Here is a 23,502-nt window from a genome sequence, read left to right as displayed (position 1 = left end):
TGGAGTTTCACAAAATACAAATGATAAATGTTGTTTATGGAAGTAAGGCTGGCCATACATTATACAACTGTCTTGCACAATTTTTCTTTAGATTTACCAAAACCATATAATATGAGGTGACACCTAAACACTTTCAATTTGTATGCAATCAGACAGGCCCTTGTACTACATAGTTGAAGGTAAATCTAAAGGAAATTGAATAAGAAAATTGGATAAAGTATGGCCAGCTTTAAGATGACGAACAGGGAAAGGTAACAATTTATTTTTATTTCAGCTGTCCTTAAAGAGGAACTTCAGTCTGCTCACATAATTTGTAATAAAAACATTTTTGCCATTCTGAAGCTTCCCTCCAACCACTTTGCATATTATTTTACATATACTGTGACTCTGTACTCGCCAAATATGCTGCAGAAATCTCCCTTTTCTAAGTCTGGCTGCAGCCATTTTAACTGTGGGCAGCTGAAGCTGCTGCCTGTTCACTTCTTGGATTTACACAGACACACAGAGGCACATCTCCAGCTCTGCAGCCCTTCAGCTCTCATTAGCCCTTCTATGGCTCATCCCCCTCCCTTCCTGGCAAACTCTCAGGAGAGAGAGAGCTGTGCATGATGTCTTAAGCCTAGGCTAATGACCAGACCAGTAACAGGAAGTGGGCTGTATAAGGTATTTACTGGCAAAAAAAATATGTTTTTCTATCCAAAGTTAAAAAAACAAGGGCAGAAGATTTAATAGATGGAAAGTTGAAAAAATGACCCAAGGTCTGCTTTAAGTGATCCTTTTGCAAAGAAGGTAAGGTAATGGAGATGCAAATTTGTGAAAGTGTAGCAGTGGCCTAAGGCAAATGAGGCATTAAGGTTGGGGTAATGGCGCTACCTAAGCCGGGGTGTCTAGTATATAAACCTTACCTCTAAACTCAAATTAGTAAAGAACACTGGTAAGTATACCCATAAGGTTAAAAGTATTAATCATATAAGTGAAAAAGTGTAGCAGTGACGATACCTAAGCAATATCGTGGAGAGAGGTCCTAACTCAGAATCCCCTCCACCAATTAATAAAATATATGTAGACCATCTACAGTGTCTACTAAAGTGAAAGTAAATGTACAGTGTCCAGCATGTGAACCGTGTAGTATCAAAATAATCTAAAGTCCATTGTATCCAACAGTCCCATCAAACAAACATGGTGATTAAATGCACATGATTAATAAAAATTAACATGAATGAAAAAAATTATATTCAAAATGAAAAAATGGAAAAATATATAGTGGGAAAAATGTTGATGTGAAGCTCCAAAGTGGCACAAAGTTCTTTGTAAGTGGTGACTCTCGTGATCAGGGATGATGAAATCCAGTGACTTAAGTGCTCCCCCTCAAGGATCCCCCCTCACCAGCTCCTAAAACCCCTGCAGGGGTAATAGGCATGTAGTAGCAGACGATAACAGGAGTCCTAGATCCAGCACAGCCGTCACCAGGTGTCTCAGCTCCAGATAACGAATGTTCCGTCAGTGTCTTAGCAACGTCCTCATATGAAAAAACAGGGCTCCCATAGTGTGATGAATTTTAAAACCAAATGTTTATTAAAAAACAGCCAAAGCCAATAAAAACAAACTGACCTCCCCACGCAAGAGGAGCCAGTAGACACACACTAGATAGGAAAAAACTAGCACTGAGGGAGCTGTAGATAGGAACCAACAGCCGAGCGGCGTGCGCCTCAGCTGCGTTCCACGCTCGCTCAAAGTTTCGGGTATGACGTAAATGCGTAGCTCCGCCTTACGCGTTTCATCATCGACGTTATCAAAGGCGTCTTTGATAACGTCAATGATGAAATGCGTAAGGCGGAGCTACGCATTTACGTCATATGAATGAATATCATTTTTTTCATTCATGTTAATTTTTATTAATCATGTGCATTTAATCACCATGTTTTTTTGATGGGACTGTTGGATACAATGGACTCTAGATTATTTTGATACTACACGGTTCACATGCTGGACACTGTACATTTACTTTCACTTTAGTAGACACTGTAGATGGGCTACATATATTTTATTAATTGGTGGAGGGGATTCTGAGTTAGGACCTCTCTCCACGATATTGCTTAGGTATCGTCACTGCTACACTTTTTCACTTATATGATTAATACTTTTAACCTTATGGGTATACTTACCAGTGTTCTTTACTAATTTGAGTTTAGAGGTAAGGTTTATATACTAGACACCCCGGCTTAGGTAGCGCCATTACCCCATCCTTCTTCTTCTTTTTTCAATGATCTATCTCACCCCCCAGGGGGTGCGATTCAGAGGAGGCTGCAGACCGGTTAGTCTATGAGCGCGGAAATATTTGTGTTTGTTAAATGAGGCATTAAAGTAGTCTTTTCTGTGGTGGAATAGAAGACACATGCATAATTGGCCAGTTACTTCAGAATGGATTGCAAATAAAATCATTTTTCTTTAGTGGGTAAGGGTAACTTAAAGTATAACTAAAGGTGAAACCTTTTTCTTTTTTTAGTTTTGGATAGAGAGGAGAGGGATTAGAACTGTAAGTTTTTATTGCTGTCCGTGTCCCCATTAGGGAGATTCCCTCTCTCTATTGGTCCTGTTTACCATCATTTTTGAAAGTGAAAGTAAAAGAAAATACCACATTTTGGGTTGTCCCTAGAAAAACAATAGAGGGGAAATCTTCCAATGGGGACAGTAGTTCAGGTGACCTGGGGGTCCTCAAGGAATTCCCTTAATTTGCAGGGATTTCCTCTCACTTCCTGTTTGGCTGTGGGACAGGAAGTGACGGTAAATCTCCAAAAAACACAGATGGCGAAAAAAAAATCTGACAGGTTATAATCCTCCCTTACTCTATCCAAAATGGAAAAAAAAAGTTCTGCTTATAATTCTACTTCAATTCAAAGTATTCTAATATAATATGTAAGGTGAGCTGTGTAAATAACATCCACCTCTTCTTCTATTCCATTGGTCTGTAGTCCTGTGCTGAGAATGTATAGCTGATAAATTGAGCTATGTTTCCCTTTATCACCCTGACATTTAGTACTAGAGGATGACAAGACTTGGTTGTGTTCAAGGTCGGGCTTTGTAAAAAAAGGGAACAAATGTCTAAAATACTGTCATACAACAGACTTGCCTTTTGCTCATACAGTCACACAGAGGAAATGCTCTTTACCAATAGGCCTTTTACCTGTCACTTATTGTAAACAGTTGAATAAATATTAAATGCTTCAGGTAAGACGTATTGGTAATGTTTGGGAGTAACTAATTAATGGATTCCACAAAAGTGGGTGCTGCTCCAAACTCCACTAATCTCTCTTTGGCCAAAGGCAAAACGGGTGTCAGTCCAAAGAGTCTGTCTCTGCACGATGCACCACAACAACCATCTGAAAAAAGGCCACACACTGATCATGAAAAAAAAAATGTATTCAGCCAAACTGAGAGATCACTAGGGGGAGAACATCTGGGGGAATCTAGGATGAAAAAGGACCTGGGGGTCCTAGTAGATGATAGGCTCAGCAATGGCATGAAATGCCAAGCTGCTGCTAACATAGCAAACAGAATATTGGCATGCATTAAAAAGGGGATCAACTCCAGAGATAAAATGATAATTCTCCCACTCTACAAGACTCTGGTCCGGCCGCACCTGGAGTATGCTGTCCAGTTCTGGGCACCAGTCCTCAGGAAGGATGTACTGGAAATGGAGCGAGTACAAAGAAGGGCAACAAAGCTAATAAAGGGTCTGGAGGATCTTAGTTATGAGGAAAGGTTGCGAGCACTGAACTTATTCTCTCTGGAGAAGAGACGCTTGAGAGGGGATATGATTTCAATTTACAAATACCGGACTGGTGACCCCACAATAGGGATAAAACTTTTTCGCAGAAGAGAGTTTAACAAGACTCGTGGCCACTCATTAGAATTAGAAGAAATTAGGTTTAACCTTAAACTACGTAGAGGGTTCTTTACTGTAACAGCGGCAAGGATGTGGAATTCCCTTCCACAGGCGGTGGTCTCAGCGGGGAGTATCAATAGTTTCAAAAAACTATTAGATAAGCACCTGAAGGACCAAAACATACAGGGATATACAATGTAATACTGACATATAATCACACACATGGGTTGGACTTGATGGACTTTTGTGTCTTTTTTCAACCTCACCTACTATGTATGTAACTATGTATGAATGGATTGGAATTCCCCATGTGAAGCCACTGCTTCTGATGTATTTCTGATGCTAATTGTTGAGAGGTTATCCACAATTAAGTCCAATGTGGGTGAAATGCATTAGAGAGGAGTGGTTTCAGGAAGGGACCTCCAGTGAGCCAGTTTGACTAAAAAAAAGTTTTTCTTGCATGGAGTGACACGATCAGTGTGTGGCCTTCTTTCCGAAGTCTGTAACCAACAAACTTTGCTTCATCTTTATTCCTAAAATGTCTTTATTATAATTGGATGGTAGGAAATTTAAGCAAAACCTGTGATGAGAGGGAAAAACATAGGACATAGCACTTTCTTTTTATCTTTCTGCTCTAGTATCATCTACAATTTTCTAACAGCCTATAATCACAGATAGAGAACTATATTTGAACAGATGGAATTTTCCTCCCAGAGCACTTTGGGCTCAGGTAAGATGGCCCAACTACTCTACAGTCAGCACAACACAGTGTTGTGCTGAATAGGGTTACAATACAACTCAGGGATGTGTCATTGCACAGGTTGTATCTGTTATATCACATTGCAGTACTGATGTTTGTACACTAGGTGAACTGGGGGCTACCCTGCTGCAGAAATCCATTAATATTCAGTAGCACCTCTCTTTATGTTAATTTCTGCACTCATTTGAATAAGCAATGATGCCATATACTACTAGAGTGGAATAACAACCAGAAGGACATTCCATTAACAAGATGGCAATATTTCTTGCTGTAAAGAAAAATTATAGTAGCTACTACTACTACTCCTGATGAAGACAGCTGTACCAAACTAGTTTTTCATAGGTAATTTGAATTCCTAAATATTCTTTTTTTTTTCCTTGTATTTTTCCAAAGTATTACCTAACTTATGTTTTGCTTGGGCCAGATCGACCAACTGACAATAGTTTTTATATGCAGTAATTGCAGAGGCCTTGGATTCCGTAGCGATCTTGGAAACTGTAATAACCATGGTCTCTATTATGATTTTTTCAGATATACTAGTAATACATTATGTGTCCTGTGCTCATTATTGGTTACTAGTTCATTAAACATGTATAGTACCTATGGAGTCACACATATATGTTGAAAATCATTGTGCTGATCCCAACTGGCACTGGAAGCAGCAGCAAAACAACTGAATGTTGCATTATCCGATGGCTGGTCATGGAGGGAGGAACTGCCAGCTGATATACTATATGGATTACTCTTGTAGGTAACATGCTGATGATCCATTTGGGTGCATAATATATGACAACAGAGGACTGAGGTATGTAACACAGTTGCTGGGTTCTCACTCTCTTGTAAGGATTCCACACTCTGGTACAAACTCTTATTGGATGGGGTCCTGCTGTGTGGAGCATGCTCAGCTCTACACCCCGCTTCGGCATCTTGGAAAAATTGGGCCATCCAGGTCGGCCAGCCTTCTCTTTCTCACTGGTGAAACAAACAAATATAGTTAGAACAAAACAAAGATCTGATAATCAATATACAAGCTAAATCAACCCTACAATTACTGACAAAGATATGATTTTTTTAATAAGAAAATGGACCAAAATTCAGTAAACCACTGAACCCAATAAACTGTAATCAGTCATTATTCGGTCTGCTCTTGGTTGCTAGGGTTTACCGCAATTTAGACATAATCAGTTCTCTCCGGAATGCCTAATAAAATAAGCCTTATTATCAGAGGTCTGCTTGAGGACAGTCATTTCCCTAAGGCACATGGTGCAAACCTATCATCTTCATGGTCACAAATTATTTATATAATTGTCCAGGTTAACCCATAAACGATGTCCACCTCCTATTTATCCTCACCTACTTTTTTTAAACCTGATACTTCACTTTGATGTTAGGGTCCGGAGATCCCCTAAAATCTGTCTTTTGTTGTCATGCTAACTTCCTTCTTGTTGTCTCATATTGTTTTATCATTTACTAAAGCCGGCTATAGATGGAGCAATTTTCAACCATGGCTTGCAGGAAAGAAAATTGATTCCCCCATCAACACAGTCAGTGTTGATGGGGGAATCTCTCCCATGGAGCCACTGTGTTCTCCCGACGGGGTGGGGCGGGGGGAGCCGTCCCCACTGGGAGAACACAGCCTCTAGCAATAATCGCATGTAAAATCCGACAGGCTGATTGTACCCAAGTTGATTGATTGATCAACTTGGGTACATTCAGCCTGCTCATACGTGGTTCGAATCCAAACTGTCTATGGCTGGCTTAAGAGTGTGTTAATTAGGTGCTCAAATACGAAAGCCTCAAACCACATATAGCTCTACTATTGAAATACTATGTTAATTTCTGAAGTTGGTACTTAGATTTCCACTTCCTCTTATCTACTATACGCCACTATTCGTCCATAATTATGACAGGTAGCCAAAAGAGAGCCACGCCCCCACGTCCGAAATTAAGATGATATTTCTGTCATAGAGAGTCATGCATTTTAGGATTTCTAGGCTGCTTAATTTTTCTTTATGTTTTAGTTATGTGAGAATGGGCATCAAAGAGCAGATTCTTCCCCTAGAACAATGGCCATAAAGCCACCTGCCCATCCCTGAAACCCCCAGGACCTGCTCTAGTCTACCTTTTGACTTTAGCTGACAGGGCTTGCTAAGTTTTGAGCTTTTGTACTTATGAAAAGGAAAGAATTTGCTCTATCGTACATAAATATTTCAACAGATTGGAAAGATTAGCTATTTTGATGGTCATGGTTGTCCTGAATGGCCCATTCATTACCTAAGCTTTCCACGGGGCCATTGAATTGAGTATATTCAAGAGTGGGAAGGGATCAGGAAGTTTTTGGTTCGCCCTGACCTAACGCTAATTAAGCTAATTAGCTATGCTAATATTCAGTACTGCTGACTACTTACTGTATCATTTTTCTGCAGTGAACAGGGAGTTCAGTAGGGAAAGTACTACTAACCCTATTAGCTAAAAAAGCTTGCATTGAATACAGTGGCAATATGCTTTGAACCCTGACCAGGAGATATAAGCAGCCGTGGACATATCGTTTTTATGGTCATTGGAGGCTTCTCTATAACACTAACAGTGGTCCCAATAATGAGTGGCCTTTAAGTATATAATTCTTGCTGTTTGTAATTTTCAGAGAAGAATAATTTTGTCCTATGATATAATTGTGTACCCGTTTGCTCTTTTTTGTGTTTCACTCTTTATGTGTGTGCACATTTTTTTGGCACCGGGTGAAGTTTTTGGGTGTGTTATGCACGCCATAGGCTTTCAAAAAGATAATTTGGTAAGCATGAGACTCAGACTTTATTGGTCAGCTAAAAATCTACTCTAATTATTCAAATGGCTCTTCCTGTATGTTATGCTCCATGTTTAAAACCACATCTAAAACATTATCTTCACTTAAAATGTTTTATATATATATTGCAATGTAAGAGATTAAAAAATGCAAAAAAGTGGCAGAAAAAGCATGAAAACAGAAATGTCTGAAAAAAGAAAAAGTATTTTGATGAAATACAGAAAGAATACAGAATAGGCTGTGGACAGCCAGAAGATGGCAGGAGTGAGCACTGCTTGTGGCATAGACAAGGCTTTGCTAAGAAAAATATATAGAGATTTTTTTTTCTGTACTTATATATCTTCCAAGTCCAGAGTTGAAAGGTTATGCCATGGGACATCAGACCTACGTATACGAGCTGCAAACAAGAAGCAGATTACATGTTTCTATGGGTACAAGTAAGGAAGAGTAACATGTTTTAAAGAAAGAAGTTGTAAATCTTTTTTATACCCACTAAATTGATAATATCAGTAAATTCACTTATTATCACTTATTATCAGAGGCTCTAAAATAGGCACTTTTTTTTTATTGGAGAAGGAAAGCATAACAAAAATCTGTCCAGTGCCCCCTATGATTATAAACTTATGTACCCAACTCTGCCCAGATCAGGTTATAATATACCATGTACAGTTCTTTGAAAAAGTATTCATACCCCTTAGGCTTCATATACACTGCTGCTGGTAAACAGATGTTTAGGAGCAGTTGGGCGTTTTTTTCAGCAGCCCTTGAACTCTTCTCTATGTTATCTTATCAGTACATGTACACATACACATATACATATGTACATGTCGTTTATAGTCGTTTTTAGGCAGTTGAGTTTAGAAGCATTTTTTGGAAAGCAAAAAAATGCGTACAGGACAGATGTTCCGAGGAATTTGAAATGCCTGTAACAACTTGTAAACGGGTGTAAACGAGGTAACTCATGTTTAGCCACGTTTCATTTACAGCCATTTTTAATTTTTGTCTACTTGAAAAAAAATTTAAAAAACGCTTCTAAACGCAAACGTGGCTAATCGTAGCATGTAAATGCATCAAAACAGATGTTTTTAAACGTCGGTTACTATCTGTCAATCTGTCAAGTGAAATCGTTCAGGAGTGGTTGTAAAACATCCCGTGTACATTAAGCCTTAAAATTTTCCACATTTTGTCATGTTACAACCAAAAACGTAAATGTATTTTATTGCGATTTTATGTGATAGACCAACACAAAGTGGCACATAATTGTGAAATGGAAGGAAAATGATAAATGGTTCTCCAAATTTTTTACAAATAAATATGTGAAAAGTGTGGCGTACATTTGTATTCAGCCCCCCTGAGTCAATACTTTGTAGAACCACCTTTCACTGCAATTACAGCTGCAAGTATTTTTGGGGATGTCTCTACCAGCTTTGCAAGTCTAGAGAGTGATATTTTTGTCCATTCTTTACAAAATAGCTCAAGCTCTGTCAGATCGTCTGTGAACAGCAATTTTCAAGTCTTGCCACAGATTCTCAATTGGATTTAAGTGTGAACTTTGACTGGGCCATTCTAACACATAAATATGCTTTGATCTAAACCATTCCATTGTAGCTCATGCTGTATGTTTAGGGTCATTGTCCTGCTGGAAGGTGAACCTCCACCCCAATCTCAAGTCTTTTGCGGACTCTAACAGGTTCTCTTCTAAGATTGCCCTGTATTTGGCTCCATCCATCTTCCGATCAACTCCGACCATCTTCCTGTCCCTGCTGGAGAAAAGTATCCCCATAACATGATGCTGCCACCACCATGGTTCACGGTGGGGATGGTGTGTTCAGGGTGTTAGTTTTCTGCCAGACATAGCGTTTTGCTTTTAGGCTAAAATGTTCAATTTTGGTCTCATCTGACCAGAGCACTTTCTTCCACATGTTTGCTGTGTCCCCCACATGGCTTCTCGCAAACTGCAAACGGGACTTCTTATGGCTTTCTTTCAGCCACTCTTCCATTAAGGCCAACTAATAGTTGTCCTGTGAACAGATTCTCCTATCGGAGCTGCGGATCTCTGCAGCTCCTCCAGGGTTACCATGGGCCTCTTGGCTGCTTCTCTGAATAATGCTCTCTTTGCCCAGCCTGTCAGTTTAGGTGGACCTTGTCTTGGTAGGTTCGCAATTGTGCCATACTCTTTCCACTTTCGGATGATGGATTGAGCAGTGTTCCATGAGATGTTCAAAGATTGGGATATTTTTTTATAACCTAAACCTGCTTTAAACTTCTCCACAACTTTATCCCTGACCTGTCTGGTGTGTTCCTTGGCATTCGTGATGCTGTTTGTTCACTAAGGTTCTCCAACAAACCTCTGAGGACTTCACAGAACAGCTGTAATTATACAGAGATTCAATTACACACAGGTGGATTAGGGGACTTCTGAAGGCAATTGGTTCCACTAGATTTTAGTTAGGGATATCAGAGTAAAGGGGGCTGAATACAAATGCACGCCACACTTTTCATATATTTATTTGTAAAAAATTTGGAAAACCATTTATAATTTTCCTTCCACTTCACAATTATGTGCCACTTTGTGTTGGTTTATCACATAAAATCCCAATAAAATACATTTACGTTTTTGGTTGTAACATTACAAAATGTCGAAAATTTCAAGGGATATGAATACTCTTTCAAGGCACTGTATGTTTAAAAAGGAAATTAAGGTGGTTCTAAAGTCTAAGTCTTTTTTTTACCTTAATGGATTCTATGCATTAAGGTAAAAAAACCTTGTGTGTCACAGAATTCCCCGCAGCCCTCCCATATATTTATCTGAGCCCATTCTTGACCCAGCACTGTGCATAAGAGCAGCGTCTCTCTCCACTCTCTCCCTTAATGGGCAGATTTATAGCAATGGTAACCACTGGCTCCCGCTGCTGTCAATCAAATTCTGTGAAAAGGGAGCGGGTGGCGGAACTGAGCCGCCCTGTCTATGTCAATAGATGCAGACTGGGCAGCTCAGGAGCCAGCATGCACGAGTACAACCATAGAAAACATCTTTCTACGGGCGCATTCCCTGAAAAGGAGGAGCCAGGAGCATCAACAGGGGACACGAGAAGAGGAGGGTCACAGAGCAGGAAAAAAAAAACTTTTCACAGAATTTGATTGACAGCAGCGGGAGCCAGTGGATCCCATTGCTATCAATTTGCCCAGTAAGGGAGAGAGTGGAGAGAGACTCTGCTCTTATGCACAGTGCTGGGTCAAGAATTGGCTCAGATAAATATAAGGGAGGGCTGGGGGGGGATTCTGTGACACACAAGGTCACTTTAACTCCTAAAAGAAGGTATAAATGTAGATAACAATTATCTTTGTCTCTTTAGAACTGGTTCATTCTTTGTTTTCAGATATAAAATAGAACTCTAATAATTTTTTTAATTGTTTTGGATAAAGTGTTGAAGTTTAAACCTAAATTCGTTTTTTTTTATTAACATCCATGCTGGGGAGATTCATTCTTAATTCCTATCCTCAAGGCACAAAATGAAGTGAGAAGACATCTCCCTAATTCCCACTATTGCCACTATAAAAACCTCCCTAGCAGATTTCAACTCTTTATTTTTTTTTATTTTGGTGACAGCTGTAAGACGTTAGATTTCCTTTCACCTTCTGATTTGGTGACATCAGCTACCAGAACAGAAAGTGTCAGTGACACAGTATTAGTATGACACAGAAATACAGTATTAAAACCTCACACATCATACTATATATCATATGTACTACATTTTTTTGAAAGCTGTAATACTTGATGTTCAAGTGTTTTAGGCAGACAGACTCTTCCTAAATACAAGCTCTGCAATGCCTGTCATGTTTTTCTAAAATCTTCGTCTCGGTTATTGTTCTGTTTTTGGTGCCTATCCCGCTTGACAGTTTTTAAGCATGACATCAATGGGAGTCCATTGTCTGGTGCAAGATGCATTTTAAAAGACTGTGGGGTTGATTAACTAAAGGCAAACCCACTTTGTGCTACAAGTGCACTTGGAAGTGCAGTCGCTGTAGATCTAAGGGGGATATGCAAGAAAAATGAAAAACAGCATTTTTGCTTGTAAATGATTGGATGATAAAATCAGCAGAGCTTCCCCTCATTTTAGATCTTCCCCTTAGATCTAAAGCGAGTGCACTTGTAGTGCAAAGTGGATTTGCCTTTAGTAAATCAACCCCTTTGAGCCATTGCAGCATAGTTAAAAGTGTATATTCTGAGATTTTCAAGTGTAATGTAATTTGTTCATGTATGAACTAAATTACCAGATATACATCGGTCAAGCTAAATACATTTTAAGACCATAACAAGAAAATAGTAGTAAGAACAATTCAAATATGCAGCAGAATTTCTCTTATTTTGCAAGTAGTTGAGAGAGCTGGCTGATTCGAGGACCAACTCACCAAGATCATTATTGTTCATCATTGCGTTTGATGCTCGCATTCTGGGGCCTTGTTGAGTAAAATGATAGCCAAATTTCAAAAGCGTTGCATTTTTTTCTAACATATTTGCAATTTCCATCTCCACTTTATTGCCTAGAGCTTGACTCTAAAGGGAGCAAAAAGAAATGTAAATTACATAAAGTGTTTATACAGAAATGACAGACTAAAAATATCTTCTTGTCTTACCAGAGATCAAAATGTTAGACTAATTTAATCTTCAGCTGGCTTAACATAAATAAGTGCACCACTAGGTGACTTTGGTCAAATATCTGATATTTGCTATGGATTGTAGTTTTTCTATCCAGTTGGGCAACCATGTTTTATTGCTACAGTGAACTGGGATGAGAGTGCAGAGGATGATTTACAGTATCTTGGGCTGTCATTTCTTAAAGTGGAAGTAACCCCTCCTATTGTTTTCAGCCAAGGAAGCTGCCATCTTGGCTTCTGTTTAATCCTCAACTGCCATGATGCTGCACATGTGATCAGTTATGACACCAGCCATTGGATGATTTGACAGTTTGGTTGAGGACACAACCAATGTGACAGTTATAGTCCCAGCATGCCAGGAATGTAACCGTTTTTTGAAACTGTTAAATAGATGGGTTTACTTACGCTTTAAGCTAACTTATCTTAAAGAGGTGTTCCGCCCCCCAATAAAAAAAATTAAAACTCAGCAGCTAGAACTACTGTAGCTACTGACTTTTAATATTAGGACCCTTACCTGTCCAGGGTTCCCATTATGTCGGCACTCCAGCCGATTTTCAGATCGGTTGTCGGGGTGCTGCCGCCGCCATTCTTAGTAAGGGAAATCGGCAGTGAAGCCTTTTGGCTTCACAGCCGGTACCCTACTGCGCATGCGCGAGGTGCACTGCGCTTTCTAACTGGCCCGGCGGCAGAGGAAGGAGCAGGGGGCTGCACTTTCGTGAGACAATGCCACAGCGCCGTCTCCGGAAGTGGGAAAAGGGGACCTGTCAAAAACAGGTACCCGTTCCCCCTTCCCCCTTGAAAGGTGCCAAATGGCATCAGAAATGGGGAGGAGACAGATAAGTGGAAGTTCCACTTTTGAGTGGAACTCCGCTTTAAGCTGGGAATACACCAGTAGAATTTCAAAAGCAGTTCATGATTTTGTTTGCTTTAATCTTCAATTTTGGAATTAATTAATTTTACCAAGCAAAAACGACATACACTGTTAAGCCGGCAATACATGGGTCAAATTCCGAACAAATTTTCTTTCGAAAATTGTAATTATGGATTTTCGTTCAGATTTCGCACCATTTGTGGTGCGAGCAAGGTCCAATTTTCGTGTGGCCATCAAAATTTTTTGAAAAACTAAATGTCTAATTAATGATGGGAGAATCGTGTGAGAGATATAATCAAAAAAGAAATGTGCGTGAGCTGTGACTTGGAAAGAAAAGAAGATTCCTGGCCACTAAATTTCTTTTCTGTAGCAAGACGAGGTGAAATTGAATGCTTGGTTGGGCGAATTATGAAATCAATGGTGGCACCATAGGATTACAAAACAAACTAAATTTTTGATATTCAAAAGAAAATTTGTTTGAAATACAACCATATATGGCAGGCTTTAGAAATTCGTACATTCAAGAAACATTTTCTATCCTGCTCCTTCAAATTTTTTTGTCACTGTGGTTGAAGATGAACGTCAATTTAACCCCCCTAATGATTAGAAAAACGAACAAACATTCTAACAATGTTTTTACAAAATGTTAAACAAGTCCATTAGTGAATTCTATTAGTGTAAACCCAGCTTAAGACACTCCTATGGCAAAGCAGAGGCTGACCCCCAGAACTCACACACAACAGAGTTAGCAGCAGCAGTAAGGGCACTTTCACGCTGACAGCACGGGGGTGTCGGCGGTAAAGCGCCCCTAGTTTTAGTGGCGCTTTACCATTGTTTTAAAGATGCTTTTCAGCCACTAGCGGGGCGCTTTTAACCCCCCGCTAGCGGTCGAATAAAGGGTTAAAAGCGCTTAGAAAGCGCCGCTGCTGAGGCGCTTTGGAGGCACTTTGGCAGCGCTGCCCATTGATTTTAATAAGCGCCTCAAATATGCTGCTTGCGGGACTTTTTTTTAACGTCCTGCCAGCATAACACCCCAGTGGGAAAGCACTTGGGCCTTCACACTGGGATTGCAGATGAGGCATTTTTCAGGCGCTTTACAGACACTATTTTTAGCGCTAAAGCGCCTGAAAAACGCCTCCAGTGTGAAAGGGGTCTAAGGGCAATGAGTAACGCTAGGAGTTATCCTTCCTAAGCTGTACACTTTTTTTCTTTTGGCACATCATTGTTTACATTTATGTCAGTAAAGGGTTATAAGACTGCACATTTTTACATTGGTAACCGCTTTTACTGTTTTTGTGCTCATGTGTAAAATAGACAATATACCTGCTCAATTCAGTAATTGGAGCCAGCAACAGGCATAACTTTGCCAGGTACCAACTTCTGGCTCAAACAATGGCTCCAAACATTGTAAAAAGCAATGATACAACCTTGTTGAGACATGGCCACAAAACAATAAACAAAGCAAACTTTAATGTATAATGTGCAGGGTGGAGGATTTGTCAGTGTCTGCTGTGTTCCAGTGTTCCATCGAGAAATGCCCCCCCGTCGAAAAATGCCTCCGATGAGTCTACACATGCGCAGTAAACAACGTCACTCCAGCTGATATGTTGATCAGCTGACATGATGTCAACTCAGCGCATACGCACATTGTCGGAGGCATTGTCCGATGCTATGCAAACCATGGGAGAGCGTACTTGTCAGATTCTGCCTCGCTGTTACGGGGCAGGTTTTGCCTGTATTGATCACCATGTTTTCTGTCTGTTGCAGGACGGGTTCAGCGTAATAAACGGCATGTTTTCACTGTGTCTAAGGGCAGGTTAAAACACACACAAAACCAGCCCTTCAAGACACCCACAACCCGCCCCACAATAGTGACGAATAATCTGACAATTACATTCTCCCTCGACGCTTATCATTTTGCGATGGAGGGTACTATTCGATAGAACAGTGGCTACCACTGTCAGCCCCTGCACTTTTATAAGATGACAGGCTGCCCTGGGGACCTGGCACATAAATAAAAGATGTAGCAGTAGAGAGCATAAAAAAGGGGGGGATACTATAGGGTGTAAATTGAAAGACAGCTTTAATTCTGCTGGCGCTGCTGACACCACATCCAAGATGACAGCGCCCCCGCAGACGTCTCAAGCATTTTGAATGCCTACACAAGGGAGGATTTTACAGGTAGATAACATACATAAAATAAATTAAATGTACATATAATCCTATTGAAATATTGTTGTTGAACAGTGTGGTAATAGTGGGGAAAGAAGGCAAAAAAATTAATAGAAGTCCACCGGCCACCAAAGGGTGGACCACAGCCAGCTACTCCCTAACTCAATAGCAAGGCTGCATCCATGGGATTCTTGCACTCCTCAGAGCCTATTCTTTTTTTAGACAAACTTTCTGGAAATTACAGCCTTTAGCACACAGGAGAAGAATAGAAGGTGCAGCCCATGCCCCATCCCATTGTGTTCTGATCTCTGCATTCAGCCTAAAAAAAAAAAAAAAATCAGCGGTATCTCAGATATCATCAATAGCCATGCTTTTACCTGATTGTCTATTTTCAGCTCAACCAGTGATGTGTTATACTGGAGTGACTCTACAAGAGCGAGGATTCCATTTCCACTGATGAAATTAGATTCCACATTTAAAGTCTTCAGTGTACTATTGACCTTCAGCATGTCTGCCAAAGCCTTAAACAAAGAGAAAGCCCTGGATCAGTGTACTGCATTCACAGCTGAGTTTAGTTACTTTTTTAGGCTTAGCTGATAAGATGCAAAGATGAACAAAGACCAGAGCAACCAATTCGATTTAAGCTATTTAGAGTACGTAGGCCGGCCATACACGATTCCTGCTGAACCGGCCGAGATTCAAACTGTTAATGGGCAGGGTGAATGTACCAAGTTGATCAATCGATACAACCAGCCTGCCGGATTCTCTTGCGATTATCGCTAGCAGTTGCTATAGCCGCTAGCGATAATCACTGTCTTCTCCCAGCGGGGACCCCTTCCCCCGCCGAGAGAAAACACTGGCCCAACAGGAGTGATACAGGAAAGAAATTAGCTCAGTGTATGGCCAGGTGTAAAATATTATTTCTGATTGCAGTTTGTTGCTTCACATCAATCCAGTAAGGCAATATTTTAGCTGGACGCAGTTTTATTTGGTGTGCCACTATGGGGGGGATGGTGGGGGCGTGATAGAGTGTAAATTGGAATTGAAGCTGGGGGTATAGAAAGCAGAGATTAAGAAAACTGGTTGTGGACCAGGGGGGCATAATGTAAGGAAAATGGAAGCTGATCATGCCAGAGTGAGCAGGGTAGAGAGGAGTGACAGCTGACCATTGAATAACAGGAAAGACAGAGATGATTGGTGAGGAAAGAGAAAGAAGGCAGAGTGAGAGCACATCAAGTACGAGGAAGAGCAAGAGAGAGAAGACAAAGCAGATGATTATAAATGGGGGAAAGAGAGTGGGCGTAGAGCATGTTCTGAATGAGGACAGGGGAAACTGATCAAATACCACCAAAAGAAAGCTCTGTTTGTGGGAAAAAATGACATAAATTTTAGTTTGGTAAAGTGTTGCATGATCGCGCAATTGTCAGTTAAAGAAGCTCAGTGCCATATCACAAAAATTGGCCTGGTCATGAAGGGGGGCGGGGGGGGGGGGCTAAATCTTCCGTTGGTCAAGTGGTTAATTGCAGGCCAGTCTATTAAAAAAAGAAAAGAAAAGCTTCACCTTCATCTTATCTAAATGTTATGAATGCATTGGGTTTTGTGAGACCCACACACCTTTAGATTTCTATACATTTCTATTTAAATTTAGTAGATTGTTCAAACTGTAACCAGTGTTGTCATTTGTCCAATTTCGAGATTCAAAGTAAAGCCAACAATAGAAATACACATACTGTGTATATATATATATATTTACATATACCCACACATACACTATCTACAGTTCAATGATTTACTTACAAAAGCAACAGGGTCATTACTTCTTGTTCCCACAATACTGAACTTCTTCACATGGGTATTATTTTTCATTGCTTCAGAGTAAGCTTTTAAAGTTAAAATAGGAATGTTCTAAAAACAGAATACAACATAAATTAGAACTTAAATAACATAAATATAATTTCAATGTGTATTAAAAAATAACATAGTTTCCTTGAGGAAATTAGCATATTTTTCTAAAAATTACACATTTTTAATGTGCTATATAGATTTGGGGAGAGTCATTCACAAATCCCATATGATTGATGAAAGAATTCCAGAAAATGATGCCTCTTTTCTGAACCTGAAAGGGAATGGAAACAATGTGCCCTGAACAAGCCTTTGTTAGGTATATCATTTAGGGCTAAGCCAATTTTGCTCCACGTGCCCCCACTTGAGTCCATTGGGGTATTGTCTGCCCAGGACATTAAAGAAGAGGAAGTTTATTTAGATAGGGGATGGGACTATGGCTGATGCAGGAGAAGACAAGGGGAGCCTGCCAGAAAATGTTCAGAGTGCTGGTAATGAATGCACGGTTTTTCTGTTTGCTTTTTACATAAATGCTGTTCTTCCTTCTACATTCTGTATAAAGCAGACAAAAACTAGGGGGAGCATGTTGTCAAGGTGAGGGCTGGATGTTTAGAGAACAGGATGGCTACAGTCTTAACCATGGGTGTCCAACCTGTGGCCCATGGGTGGCTATAAATGCAGCCCAACACAAAATTGTAAACCTACTTAAAAATGCTGATTTTTTTCTAGATATTTTTAGTAAAAATGTGTTTACATTTAGCAAACACATGCGGCCAAAGAAAAAAATTGACAGCGTCCCTTTACTGGACTTACTCAGATAGGTACATTATCCATATCAGTGATTGTTAACTTGTGATCTGCCCGATTTTTTTCTTCTCATCAGCTATCCTTATAGTTAGTGCCGGTTCACACAGGGGTGACTTGTCAGATGACTTAGCCACCTGACAAGTCGCGCTCTGTCCTGTACTATGGAAACGTTCTAATAGGAACCACTTAAGTCGCTCCGACTTAAAAAAAGGTTCCTGTACTACTTTGGGATGACTTGAGGGCAACTTGCATTGACTTCCATACAGAAGTCATTTTACAAGCCGCCGCTGAAGTCGTGTGCAGATCGCCTTGCAAAGTCGTGCTGCAAGTCGGGCTGCCCCTGTGTGAACCGGCACTTAGTGTATTTTATGTGTGGCCCAAGACAATTCCTCTTCTTCCCTTGTGGCCCAAGAAGGTCAAATGATTGGACACCCTTGGTCTAAACTATCATCTGGCCACTTTAATACTTTACACTTTACCACTTTTAACAGCTAGGTGTTTTCATTGTAGAAACATCCCCTTGTGATCTTTTTTCTGCCCATGTAGAATGACAACTTTCAGCATGGGTTCTCTCCATGCTTAAAGCCACATAAGTGGACTGATTGAGTATATTGGGTTCCTGGTGGGAGCTATAATTCTGCATAATATACAGTGTATTGGACATGTACGTCAGCAGCATTTTCAGTAAGAAGGTAGGGAAAGAGGGGAAATGTGTTGGCAGGAGGCTCTGGGGTGGACAGGTTGCATGTCAGGTTTGCAGGCATATAGTGGTCTATATAAGAGTGGGCATAAAAATGTTATAAATATTAAACATAAATAATATAAATTCATTATACATGTGGATTAACATTCTGAATCTATCTTTGTAACCAAATGGATCACATTTGCTAATGAAAACCAGAAAACAATACAGAGCAAATGGCAGAAAGCATGGTAAGCAAATATGTTGTCAAGTGCATAAAAGCTCAAAAGCATAAAGTATGAGTAAACCTGTCAGGAACACGGTGCAAGCCGCCAGGCTAAATTTAGTTTTCTGGTTACTGCACGTGCACATGGGCATAAATGTGCACATTTTTATGAGCACAGAAGATGGACTGCATGTACATCATTGCCCACCTGTATAAGCACGTGCACATGTGAACGTGAGTGCACATCCACTGCCACCAAACGGCCAGATTAAACCTGAACTCTGCACTAGTTCCTTGCTGTATGGTCTTCAGCCTTGTTCTTGTGATCCAATTCCTGATATGCATCCTTGATCCTGTTATTGACCCAGCTTCCTCTCTAACCTTGCTCTCGGTTTACCCTAGCCTGCTCATGTTTGTTGTCTGCCTCCGCTACTGATCCCGACCTGGACAGACCTTCTGCCTTGTGAATCTCTACCTTGCTGCACAACTGTTGCCAACGTCTGCCTGTTCTTGGTTCTGATTCTACTTCTGATTCTACTTAAAGTGTTACTAAATCCACAACAGTAAAATCAGTCTGTATATGCAGTAAAGCATGCTTGTTATACTCACTGTGGAACCTAAGGGGTTAATCCACCGCATTGTGTAAAAAGGCTGTTTGATCCTGGCTTCTCTGTTCCTCCCCTCCTTCCACTGTCCCCTAATAATTTCCTGATAACACAGAGTCTATAGAGTCAGGCTGCATATGCTCATTTTGGTGTGTATTGCTAGAGACTTTTTTTTTTCTTGGGAGGGTGCATGTGATCAGCACAGGGCCAATCAGGACTATCTAGACAGAGGGTCAGGGGTCTTGCAGTCTCATAGGACAGTCAGAATCTCCTCCTACAAGCTTTAACCACTGCTTGACCAGATACTGATAGAAGTCACAAGACTGTTATATACTGCTGATGAGAAAAGGTATTTAGCAGTTTATATGTGCTAAAATAATTGCATTATCATGTTCTGTGTACTGTGGGAGACCAGATATAGTGAATGCAGGGTCCTGGGTTTAGTAACACTTTAAGACCTGGTGTTCTTTACTCCACTGTCAGACCTGACTCCACCATAAACTGGCCTTGTTTCTTTACAGTGCATCGCCAACTCTAAGTCAGATACCTGCACTCCCAAGTTCCTGCTCACAGTGTCTACACCTTGGCACTTGTGCCTTTCCTTTGCTCCTGCAGCCCTGTCTCAAAATCCAGGAATACTCAGGCGGGAACTTGCAAAAAGCCACTCTTGTCATCTCAGGCTCTGCATACAGGTATGTGACAAAACCCTAACAACAAACTTCTCTTATTTGCTCCACTCTGAACTGTTAAATATACAATTGAAAATGTTTTGTTATATCCATTTGATAAGTGCAAAAAATACTTGTAGATCTTCTCAGAAATCTGGTGAGCTAACAAGTTCCTGAGTCTTGGGAGTCATTCTGTAAACTACAGAACACTTCCCCTCTATGTTGAAGAGGAAAGGAGAAGAGAAGGTGTTCTGCAGTCCTAAAACACTTCCGCCCTGGGATGACAATCTATAATATATTCAATTTTGCTCTTGGGTTTAAATACGCTTTATGTTATGGAGCCCAATCACTATTGAGACCACAGATTTTTAAAATCTAAATAAAGCCAGAAAAAACACATTTGAGGATCTGAGCAACAGTATCAAAGTGATTATATTCTAAGAACAAAAATAGCGGTATATAAAAGACTAGGTATTTACCCAAATTCTTGTGGGTTTAGTATGTTGTATCAGCTATAGAGCCAACTTGTAATTTGCCCTGGAAAAGTCTGTGCCAAACCATCTGGGACTGTGATTCGGTCATCTGTCATGCATGCTTTTACATGATGTTTTTCTAATATCTATTCTTAATCAGGATACCAATCATTACTTAACCGTTTTACTGCTAGTTGGGTATACTGTAAATATTAGAAGTCATTCAAAATAATTAGCAAAGGAAATGTTATAACTGAACTGATTGCACAGGTATTATCCAGCATATTAATAATGAATATCTAGCCAGCAGTTTTACATGGAAACTTTTATGCAATGCATGAATGGGTATTTATATAAATATATTGACATTGGTGCCTCACAGCAAAATGAAGACACACATTACAAATCCCAGCCTCAATGCTTTTTATTCACTAAATGGTACTAACATCCCTACAGCAATTGTGAAACCACAAGTTCCAACACTACAACCAGATTCCAACACATTTATTTATTAAGTAGCAGCAGCTCCTGTATTCAATATTCTCAAATATTGAAAACAGCATTTACAGGCAGCTAACAAGGTTCTAGTAATCACTGTTTTTTGTTTAATGGCAACTGTCTCATGTCTGTTTTTGAACGTTATGCTGTCCTAGGCTCACCTGAATGGTGATGAAATTTTAACCCTTATATTATGCAATTATTTTAGTAAAAACAAATACTAGAATGTGCTAATGGGGAAAGTGTACCTAAAAGAGTAAAGAGAACCAAGAGTACAAATGTTACTTCATGTCCTGGTCCCTCAAATAATTAAAATATAAAAGAACAATAGTCCCAATAAAGTCTACAGAAAAACTGATATAGCAAAACACATCTCTATATCTTTTGCCTTATTTAAAAAGCCTGGGCATGAGAATCAGAGAGGCTAAGGGGTTGGTAAGGTTATTGGAGGGAGGGCTGCCAGGATTTGCTCCAAGAACATTAGAATCTACCTTTGGGGTTCTGAAGGGGAGACAGGAAAGATGCTTTCCATACAATATGTAACTAAGCAGGTACCCAGTTCCATATGAACTGGTGACAGTGGTTAATAAGGTGCCTCCCAAGAATTTGCTTTCTAATCTCATCACTCTGGTAACCGCAAGAAATAGTGAGTGAATGACATCAAAAGAGTTGTGACAGAGCAAAGAGACTTTTTAAATTTAATACTGCAGTGCAGAACTTGGCACATGGGCACCTGCAGATTGCAAGTGCCAATGTGTCTGACTGGTTGAAATGTACCCTTAAGTTAAATTTGTACCATGCTTATGGAATAGTAGAGTCCATGTCAATGCTGTGGGCAATTAGACCGTTGCTAGCACATCCAACTGTCATTTGATATATTTGGCTTACTTTAGGCTTCATGTGGACTTGCTGGATCCTTGGTTCCATTTAGCTGATCTGTTTTATGCAAGATTATGTAGTAAGGAGCACTAAGAGCATGCATAAAGTTATCTGTGGCTCTGTAAAAGCTTTAAGTTCAATCATTTTCAGCATTTAAGTTCTACAAATCAAACAGAGAAGTCTTCACAATCTTGTAAGTTACTAATGTACTTCATCTATATTAGAGAAGAGCACTTATCCTTAAAAGACTACCTACATGAAGTCATGATTTCACTTCTAACCATCAACTGTTTTTTTGCGTAACTGAAACTATGTATGTCTATTAATGATGTATTATTATGATTATTACTATAATTTAGGAAAACCTCTAATATGAAGTTGTTTAGATCAAAGTCTTAGATGTTAGAGAGAATAGGCAAATATATTGACATCGAGATCAGGTGTATAGCATCAGATCTACATCTTTGTTTAAGGCCCCTTTCACACGATGGACTGTTCAGGTCCGCCTATCAGTTTTGACGGCGGACCTGAATGGGCGCTCCATGTTAGCCTATGGAGCGACGGATGTCAGCGGAGACATGTCCGCTGACATCCGACCCGGTCCGATCCGCTAAAAGCAGAGGGATGGCCCTACGTCCAGATCGGTCGCTGGTGGATCGGGTCGGGTGAGATCTGATGAAAACGGACATGCTGTCCGTTTTCATCCGATCCCTCCATAGGCGGCAGCGGCGCCTGACAAGCCCCTCCCCGCTCAGTGAGCAGAGAGGGACCTGTCATCCGCTGGCTCAGCGGAGATCAACGGAGAGACTCCGTGGAAGTCTGCCTTGTGTGAAAGGGGCCTTAGACTCCAACAATGTACTGAGAAAACTGGATACATTACAGATTCCTGAGGATTGTCTTTTGATTGCCAGCAATGAGTTGTGTTTTTGTATACAGTAGGGAAAATAATTATTTGATTCCCTGCAGATTTTGTAAGTTTGCCCACTTACAAAGAAATGAAGGATCTATCATTTTTATCATAGGTATATTTTAAATGATAGAGACAGAATTTCTGGCTTCCACAGACTGGCTACAGTATGTGCTCATGTGGTATACAGATTAGTCCTGTCAATTTAAGAAGGTGCTCCTAAAGACAACTTGTTATGTGTATAAAAGACACCTGTCCACAGAATCTCTTTCTTCCATTCAAACCTCACGACCATAGGCAAGGCCAAAGAGCTGTCAAAGGACATCGGGACAAGATTGTATACCTGCACAAGGCTGGAATGGGCTACAAGACCATCAGCAAGAAGCTTGGTAAGAAGGAGATAACTGTTGGAGTGATTATTCGCAAATGGAAAAAATACAAAATAACCATCAATCCATTGGTCTGGAGCTCCATGTAAGATTTCCCCTCTTCGGGTAAGGATGATCATGAAAAAAATGAGGGATCAGCCCAGAACTACACGGGAGGAGCTTGTAAATGATCTCAAGGCAGTTGGGACCACAGTCACCAAACAAACCATTGGTAACGCAACACGCTGCCCTCAACTGAAATCCTGCAGCGCCCGCAAGGTCTCCCTCCTCAAGAAGGCACATGTACAGGCCTGTCTGAAGTTTGCCAATGAACATCCAAAATGTTTCAGAGAAGTATTGGGCGTAAATGCTGTGGTCAGATGAGACCAAAATTCG

At 40.3% G+C, this 23,502-nt stretch overlaps 1 protein-coding gene across 3 annotated transcripts in view; it reads right to left on the bottom strand.

The window, feature by feature from the left end:
• Positions 1–2,230: 2,230 nt before the first annotated feature.
• The window catches only part of TMOD1 (tropomodulin 1), a 132,207-nt gene continuing 110,935 nt past the window's right edge, over positions 2,231–23,502 (bottom strand). For 2 of the 3 annotated variants that reach the window (XM_073591241.1, XM_073591240.1), the window contains 4 exons: positions 16,949–17,056; positions 15,529–15,672; positions 11,863–12,007; positions 2,231–5,618 (listed from right to left, as the gene is read on the bottom strand). In XM_073591241.1, coding sequence (XP_073447342.1) covers positions 5,554–5,618; positions 11,863–12,007; positions 15,529–15,672; positions 16,949–17,056 — 462 coding nt within the window. In that variant the 3' untranslated portion in view covers positions 2,231–5,553. Of the gene's footprint in view, positions 5,619–7,277; positions 7,847–11,862; positions 12,008–15,528; positions 15,673–16,948; positions 17,057–23,502 lie in introns of those variants that run through there. The other variant, XM_073591242.1, reaches the window with a different exon arrangement.

This window comes from Aquarana catesbeiana, linkage group LG01 (genome assembly GCF_042186555.1).
Source record: "Aquarana catesbeiana isolate 2022-GZ linkage group LG01, ASM4218655v1, whole genome shotgun sequence".
NCBI lineage: Eukaryota > Metazoa > Chordata > Amphibia > Anura > Ranidae > Aquarana > Aquarana catesbeiana.
This window is presented reverse-complemented; position numbering and strand designations above follow the sequence as displayed.